This window comes from Malurus melanocephalus, unplaced genomic scaffold (assembly GCF_030028575.1).
Source record: "Malurus melanocephalus ecotype Western Australia unplaced genomic scaffold, MMel_1.1 scaffold_989, whole genome shotgun sequence".
In the NCBI taxonomy this organism is placed as follows: Eukaryota; Metazoa; Chordata; class Aves; order Passeriformes; family Maluridae; genus Malurus; species Malurus melanocephalus.
The window spans coordinates 13,173-21,538 of record NW_026624221.1 but is presented as its reverse complement, the minus strand read 5'-3'; the positions used below and the strand labels follow the sequence as shown (position 1 = coordinate 21,538).

Sequence of the window (8,366 nt, the reverse complement as noted above, 5' to 3'; positions counted from 1 at the left end):
CCTTAAGCTCCTCAAGGCAGCGAGAGGTGCAGAATATCCAGTGGAGGAATGAAAGGAAGAGGCCAGCAAAGAGCCACTGGGCTGCTGCTGCACCTTCTCCAAGCCAAGAGCATCTGCTTTCACTCAGACATTTACTGGCTCTTCACATGCTGATCCTTATTCTTGCTGGATGAAACATAATCCTTTTATCACCTGCCCCTGCACTCACTCTCACCCTCCCCCTTTCCTGGTTCTCCAGTTCCCCTGGAGACTTCACTGACTCTTGTTCAGTCACTTTTCCCCCCACAGTCATGATTGTGGCTAAAATCTATGAGTTTTAAGGCTATTTCTAACTCTCGCAAGTGTTTCATTAGCTTGCCCTACTTTTCTTCTTTGGYTGTTTTAAAAATCTTTGAGGAGATRTTACTGAGTGTTCAGCACCAGTGCTAAGTGCAAATGAATATGCTTTACAAGCTAAATCTAGGCTGCTCTGGTGCTTTTAAGGGATACAGTGCTGAGGGAAAAGCAGCTTCTGAGGGAAAAGCACCAATGAGACGTAGCTGAGAGAAGACTGGAAGAGAATTGTGATTGTGTCCCTCTGACCTATGAGGCTCACGCACCTCAATGAATAACTTCTGTGTCTTTTTTTTTTAAAGGAAAATGGCAAGAAAAATGGCAAGAAAATGACATATTTTATTAGCTCAGCGTGCTGCATAGTGGAGCTGTGCTCTCTGTACCTGTACCCATTGATAGCAGAGAGGAGCTGCAGTTACTGACCGAGCAGAYGAGGTTGGCTCCGTGATCTGCCGCTGCATCCGCGCCGTGGGCGAGCAGTTCTCCTTGGTGCCCGTCTGGGTGTCCAGAGGAATGTCAGGGGACGTGTGGCTGATCTTCATGGAGGACTCGGGGTAGGCTGCAGGCTGGCCCAGGTAATCCTCGCTGTAGTCATTGGTGTCGGTGTCGGTGTAGCGCAGCGGCTCCTGCTTGCTGTCCTTGTTCCCAAAGGGCARACCCCGCTCCCGCCAYGGGATCCAGCACAGCTTCCAGGACACRAAYAGGGACACACCAAACAGAGCCAGGCCACAGGCTGTGACAACCAGGGACAGCAGGCTTATTGAGATATCTGCAAACAAGAGAAACACATCCATGTCACATCTCCGGGCACTTCAGTGCTCTTGCTGTCCTTGTTCCCAAAGGGCAGACCCCGCTCCCGCCATGGGATCCAGCACAGCTTCCAGGACACAAACAGGGACACACCAAACAGAGCCAGGCCACAGGCTGTGACAACCAGGGACAGCAGGCTTATTGAGATATCTGCAAACAGGAGAGAAACACATCCATGTCACATCTCCGGGCACTTCGGAGCTCTTGCTGTCCTTGTTCCCAAAGGGCAAACCGCGCTCCCGCCACGGGATCCAGCACAGCTTCCAGGACACAAAGAGTGACACACCAAACAGAGCCAGACCACAGGCTGTGACAACCAGGGACAGCAGGCTTATTGAGATATCTGCAAACAAGAAACACATCCATGTCACATCTCCGGGCACTCTGTCTCTCCACAGCATCAGGATGGAAGGGAAACACCTCTGGATGGCAGATCCACAAAAATTAAATTCTGGTCCCTGCAATAAAAACTTATTAAAAGTTCTATTTCTTTTTCAAATGTTTGGAATTCAGTATAAGGGTTACCTCAATAGAACCTAGCTTATTCTTTCCCTCCAAAAGCTAGGTGGGATGAAYAGTCATTCTAAATATGAAAAGCGTTGTTCACTTGCTCACTCAACTTCCTGCTAATGAAAGAGCTGTGCCTGCAGTACATTTTATCTCCTTTTTTACATTTCATGTATTGCAGTTTCCTCCATCTACTTTACCAGTTCTTACTGCCTTTGCTTCCAGTATTATACTCCAACACCATGAAAATATGCACACAAGCACAACTGTGACATGGATTTTTTTAGGTATTTTACTGCTACATCTTGGTTCACTACCATAACTCCATTCCATCTAGTGGAGTTCCTATCTTTGCAAATTGTTTTTGACTATCAATGCATGGCTTGCTCTTCRTAATTTGATTAGGATATCTCTTGAGATTTTTCTGATTTTTTTTAACTCCAAAGAAGGCTCTTTCTTTTCCATTTCCAAATTTCTGATATAGAGAGGAATGTGGAGATGAGTTTTCTGTTGTTTCCCCCACAATTCTGGCATTATGCTACTCCATCAACACAAATAAGTTACAACYGGGAGTGGGTTTTACTCTGTTTTGCTTTAAGTTGCACATTGGAAAAATGATTCAGTGGAACAGCTGTTTTTGTGGTTRCAGTATTTTTGAAACAAGTCTGTGGATTACACAATACATCATGCCTTAAACACAATTAGYAAGAATTCTGTTTTACTGCCTAAAATTATAAACACAAGCTGATCAAAGCAATTTTTCACACTGTGTGTAGGTTCAGAGTGTCAGGCTCCATCTCTCYAGCCTAATTTTCAAAGGATGGCAGGAGGTTGAAATGTACTGCTTCTATCAAGACAATTATTTAAGAATGACAATTCAGATGAAACAGCCCCGGTCCATTTGAAAATAAAAATAACGTTATTTTTTTTAAAGTGGGAAAGTCAATACCTTCTGCCCCTGCTGTGAGTCTCATTCTCACCAGCCAGCCAGATTAAATTTCCACAGCGGGGGGAGTGACACTGCAATCCATTTCACACAGGAGCTGTCCAGTTTATTTTGCATGCCGAAAACCAATTTCAAACCATTTTAGCCAGCATGGCCCTTTCTGTCCTTCTCAAAATCATATGAAGACAAAGCTCATTAACAGTGGGGACAGCACAGCAGCTGCTTGGAATTACAGCAAAGAGTTTCAGAGATGAAATTAATTAAAGAAATTCCTCCCATGCATAAAAGGGAATTTGGGAGAGAGCAGAATGGTAGTTCTTGATAATTTTTGAATATTTACTGGTAAACAAGTCTGGCAGTGGAGGCAGAGCACAACCTCTTTTTTAATTAAAAAGCTGAGGATCAAGGAAGGATGMAGCAGTAAAAGAAGACCTTCAGAATAAAGCAATTTGTCTTGAATTCCCTGGAGAAGAAGGCAGAAATACATCAGAGGCCTGCAAAAAGGCCATTTTTTTTTCAAAGAACTGATCCAAGTAAATGATMCAGCATTGCAAGAAATGAGAAATTTGGAGTTGTGAGGACCAGCCAGAAGATTACAGGAGACAGAAGGGTGCCCAGTGTTAAGGGTGTGTGAATAGGGAGGTGAGAACAATTTGAAAGGCAGAGCAGCAGTCCCCTAAATTACATGGAGATGACTTTAGGAGAGGAGGTTTTCTAGAGAACAGACACCATGAGAAAAAAAAACCATGAGGGCAATATGAGCTGATTTCCATTTGGAGAGTTTGGGGGTCTTTAATAACCTCTGAATCTGACAATGTCACACCCTTGTGTTCCAGCTTGCTTCCAGAGAAGCTGCTCAGTGAACAGTCCAGGTCACAGCATCAGAGGATATTGTTTATCCCTCATCTTGGTTTTACTTCTGCCTGTGTCAAAACCAAGTTTTGGACAAAGTTTTGTTTCTGTGGGTAGAAAAGGGGCCATCATATATCTGTCTCAYTTCTACGGAAGAACAGTAGGAYTMCAGGGTGGTACTTTAAGCTGTTCCYTTTCATCAGACAGTAATTTTCACATCCTGCATCCCTGGCAACTTCCAACAACTGGGCAGATCCATTGTGAACAGCTGAGGCGAGAACAGGCCCACGTGAAGAGATTTTTTTGCTGCATCCTGGAGCTGCTTTTCTATTAGCCACTTGTGCTGTTACGTACTGTATTTTCTGTATAATTTTTTACTCYGTCTTTCCAGATGTCTCAGTTTTTCTAAGCCTGTTTATCTGTATTCTCCCGTGGCAGCAGCACTYATCTGATGCCAGTGATTTCCTCTGCTTTGTAATGAGAGCAGGGTGAGGCTTCACTTTTTTTGTCCTCACAGAAATGAGATCTGCAGCACAGAAAGTGTTCCTCAGAAATCCAGCTGCTTCCAAACTCCCTCTGTGAATGCCACGATACCAGCCCAGTGTCTTCAGGGCTTGATATGAACCCAAAATTTCTTATTTCTACCTTTGTCATCAYGGCTGCAGTAAGAGCTGTGCTCCCAAATTCCAGCATGTCAGAATAATGGGGTAGTATTACACGTTGATACTGGACAGTGTGCTCCACAGAAAGTAAGGCTGCATTTTTGGATAAAATTTGTATTTTTTAAAGCATGTTAAAGGAACCAACCAATGAAATTGCATGTATATATATATACATACAGTTAATTTTTATAAGCACCTTTGCAACATGCTTTCACACCCCAGCAAAGGAGGCCTTTTGACAGACATTAAATAAGAGGACAGACCTTCAGGGTGGCCCCAGATGAAATATTCTCGAGACTTGGGAGCTTCACCTAATTCTTTGTTTATTGAGAGTGTGATTTCATTGTTGGAGGACTCAGGAGGCTCTGCCATTATTTCCATGCACTTCCATCAACCAAGAAATGGGCTACGCTTTCCAGGAAGGTCACGAACACTCTGAATAGCTCTGAAGAGCTCCTGGCATYGTCTTACAGATATTCTGATGTAATAATCAATTTTGGACCAGGTTTCCATGTTTCAATCCCTTTTACTCTACTGACTTCCACCTTATTTATCTCCTAGGCTTATCTGCATAATTTTTTCTGGGTGTTATTTTTTTTTTTTGGTAGTGGTCACAAGGTTAAAAATGATGTGGAAATAACACATCTATGTGTTATTCTACCTATGGATCACATAATTAGTTTTTACACAGAGTGGGGAGATGAATGTAGCCTTTCTGTCTGTGACAGTTTTTACTGCAATCTTTGATAAAAGACCCACTCCTTTTATCAAAACGACTCAGTTTGATTATGGAGTATTTAATCTATTTGTATTGCACAGGATTTTGGTATAGGYCCACTGAACATAAGTTTTATATCGACTTTGAATAAAATCATAGAGTGTTCTAGAAGAATTTGAATAGTGTCAAATTTTTACATATATGTATTATCTTTCTTTTGTGCAAATACATCCATGGAGGGTTAGCCATCATTCAGCTTAGCAATTGTACTGTAGGAACAACTGGATTTTTTTAAACCTGGAAATCCAAGACCCTAACTTTTGCAGAGAAGAAATATTCTTAGGATGAAGTATCTGAAGGAGTTTTAACCTGATATTGCACTGTAGTTTCCTTTGTGCTTCACAAGCTTTCCTTAATTAACACAAGAGGCACTTATTCAGGACAGAAGGTGTCCCTTTGCAAAGACTCCTGGGACAAAGGAATAATTCTCAGCTAATGTATTCTTCTCCGAAATGCTGTTAATTATCCTTAATACTGTGTTTAGAAACTTCCAGTGCAATTCTTTAAAGGAAGGCAGCTGAAACCCAAGGGAATGAATCTCAGATTACATTAATTTTATGACACAKACATGCTCCAACTCTTTTCTGTCTGACCCTGAAATGTGAGTGTGGACCAACCCAACAGCCCTAAATGAGATCAGTGTCAGGGYTTCACATGGTAGCAACATTTCCCATGCTCTGAAAATGTATTTGTAGCTGGGTCTCACTGGTATTTGAGCCTGTTATTAGCTTTCRGTGATATTTTTAAATTCCCTGGTTGTGTGTTCTACATCTTCTAGGTAGGCTTTAGGGCATGTAAAGCTCTTGTGTTGGTTAAAACACTGTTCTAATCCTCTGATTGGCTTGCATGTCTTTTAATCCTAAATAGTGTTACAAGTTCCAGTTTATCAGKGTGTGCTTTCTCCTCATCTGCTTTGCTTCGGTTACAAATCTGTTTAATGCTTTTTCCAGGTATTGCTTAATATTAACAAAGTCTCATCAATTAACCAGATCAATGAAATATAATCCTAGGACTTCACCTTCACTTCAATTATAAATCTCCCTGAATTCCACAGCACAATTTCAATGTGAAATCAGAAATACTGAATGGCCATACAAAATGCTCACAACACAAAGGGCAAAAGCAGGAAGAGGTTTGCTTGRGCAGAATATTTTCCCAGCAGAAATTGCTGTGATGCAATTCAGCACTGACATAAGACTGGCAAAATTGTTTATTGACAAGATCACAAAATAAAAGCTTTAAGCACAAAAAAAAAAAACCCCAACAAAACTTAAAGCAAATCGTTCATGGGCGTTAAATAACAAGAAAAAAAGTACTCAAAACATAGTAAATTAGTCCTGCAAAAAGGAAGTTTTGCTTATAAAGAATTAAAGTTATATAAGTAGAATGTCATGTTTGCAATTCAGGTAAGGTCACTTCATACTCAGTTTATTAATTACAATAAAAATTGTATGTGAAACTTGTTTTAAGAAGAATTTATTACTGTTTGCACACCCAATCTCTAATAGATTTAGTCTGCATTAATGCAAATTTGACAATTTAGCTGACACGTAATATTCTGCTACAGTTTGTAAGTGACAAAAAAGCCTTTCCTGATCAGACAGCTGGCTGAATGAGCAGTGATTTTTAAAGCCAGAGTTGAGAGGAGTCCTATGTTCAAGGGYTTGCATTTCTCCCTGACATCTTGCAGTACTATCTACTGACAAAGAATGATGTTGTTCCTCCTGTGAAAACTAAARCTTCTGCTTCACAAGTGACATGGACACAAAGTGCAGCAGAAAAAAGAATTTTTCATGTCTGCACRTACACAACTGTATTAAGATTTACCCAGGTTCCCATGCCTCGTTATTTTTGGTTATGACCAAATTCCCTTTCAATACTCATTTCATACAACTGATAAAATGTGCAAAATCACTGTATGCTTTTGGTTTTCTAATATCAAGTGTAAAATATTATAAACCGGGAAAACAAATCCATTAATAATAGAAGAGAGGAGAGTGGTTCTAGTGATACCATGCCAGATTTTAAAGCACTCTGTGTATGGAGAAGGCTTTAATGGCTCCATTTCATCCTCCCAGGAAGAATCATTGAGAGTAATACATGAAAAGTAGCTGGAGCTAAGGAACATGAAATCCTCTAAAAGCCATTTGGCATTTGAGGCATGCTGGTGTCTTGTTAGCTAAAAGGGAAAGCTGGTGATATGATGAGTAGGAAAGAAATTTTGGGAGTAGTCAGTGGTACTGCACATTTCTATGACCATCAGGCCTTGTGAGGTGCTGCATGGTGCAAAAGCTGAGTTGTTTTTTGTAGAGGTTCCTGTGACTATAGCCAAAGCCAAAATAGCTTTTTCCACCCACTTTTTCTGCTTCTTCCTGGCATGTGTTAAATCCTAGAATCAGGTTATTTATTTCAAGAAAATAATTAGTATGATACACTTAGACTATTTCTTGCAGGATCCGTCACAAAGTGAACAGAGTTGTTAATTAATGTTTTGCAAGTGTTTACTGTGGCTTTTTTTTACAGTAGGTAAAATAGAAGTTCATGCAGTAACTGAAGAATTTAATTCCTCACCCAGTCATAGAAAATGACTGTAGTCACTTTTGGCAAGTACTGTGTATGTTCCTCATTAGCAGAATGAAAGGTTTTAATAGCAAAATGAAAGATGGAGAATGAAGAAAGAATAACCTAGGAGAAATTTTCTAGCAGAAATTTTTTGTGGACAAACTGTGTGTGTTAAAARTTATGAAATCATCAAGATTTGTGAATATTTTAATGACTAAGCCATCAGAGCACACATTAATCTTGAATATTATGACCCTATGAATAATAGTGAAGAGAAACTGCCATTTATTTCTGCAGTATATAGCCAGCAGCAGGAAGTCCCCAGGTTATGGAAGAGCAAACAGCTTATTTGAACCACGCCAATAAACTCTAAGTTTCATTATAGTTCTTGAAAGCCCAGCAAGTTGCAATAATAGTAAAGTGTTTTAGAGTGCTAAAGGAAATGACAGAGCAGCATTTCATTTCCCATTTGGATGAAGCTGTACAGTATTATTGCACCAACGTGCTCAAAACAACAGTTAGAGAGATCATAAAATCATGCCATGGTTTGGGTTGGAGTGGACCTTAAAGATTATCCCATTCCAACCCCTCTGCCATGGGCAGGGACACCTTCCACTATCTTGGATTGTTCAGAGTCCCATCCAACTTGGCTGCATTTGAACATTTGAACATTTCCAGGGATGGGGTACCACAACTTCTCTGGGCAACCTTTGCTGTTTGAGCTGTAGCAAAATTTAAGTTTCACAATAATACCTAAAGACATATCTATGTAAATATATAGACAGACACATCTATGATGTGATGAATATGATTAAAAATATTTTCACGGAGACAGCCAAATGATTAACAGGAACTGTGTTGCTCATACAGTTCTAGTCAAAAATCTATATTTTTCTTTCAAATTTCCAATCTTTTT

The 8,366-nt window shown here is 40.2% G+C and overlaps 1 protein-coding gene across 1 annotated transcript in view; it reads right to left on the bottom strand.

Moving 5' to 3' along the window:
• SYT9 (synaptotagmin 9) overlaps positions 1-4,482 on the bottom strand; it is a 30,230-nt gene extending 25,748 nt beyond the window's left edge. The window contains exons 1-2 of the mRNA XM_057386544.1: positions 4,374-4,482; positions 757-1,102 (exon numbers count right to left, since the gene is read on the bottom strand). Of these exons, the coding sequence (XP_057242527.1) occupies positions 757-1,102; positions 4,374-4,482 (455 nt within the window). The remainder of the gene's footprint in view (positions 1-756; positions 1,103-4,373) is intronic.
• Positions 4,483-8,366: the final 3,884 nt, after the last annotated feature.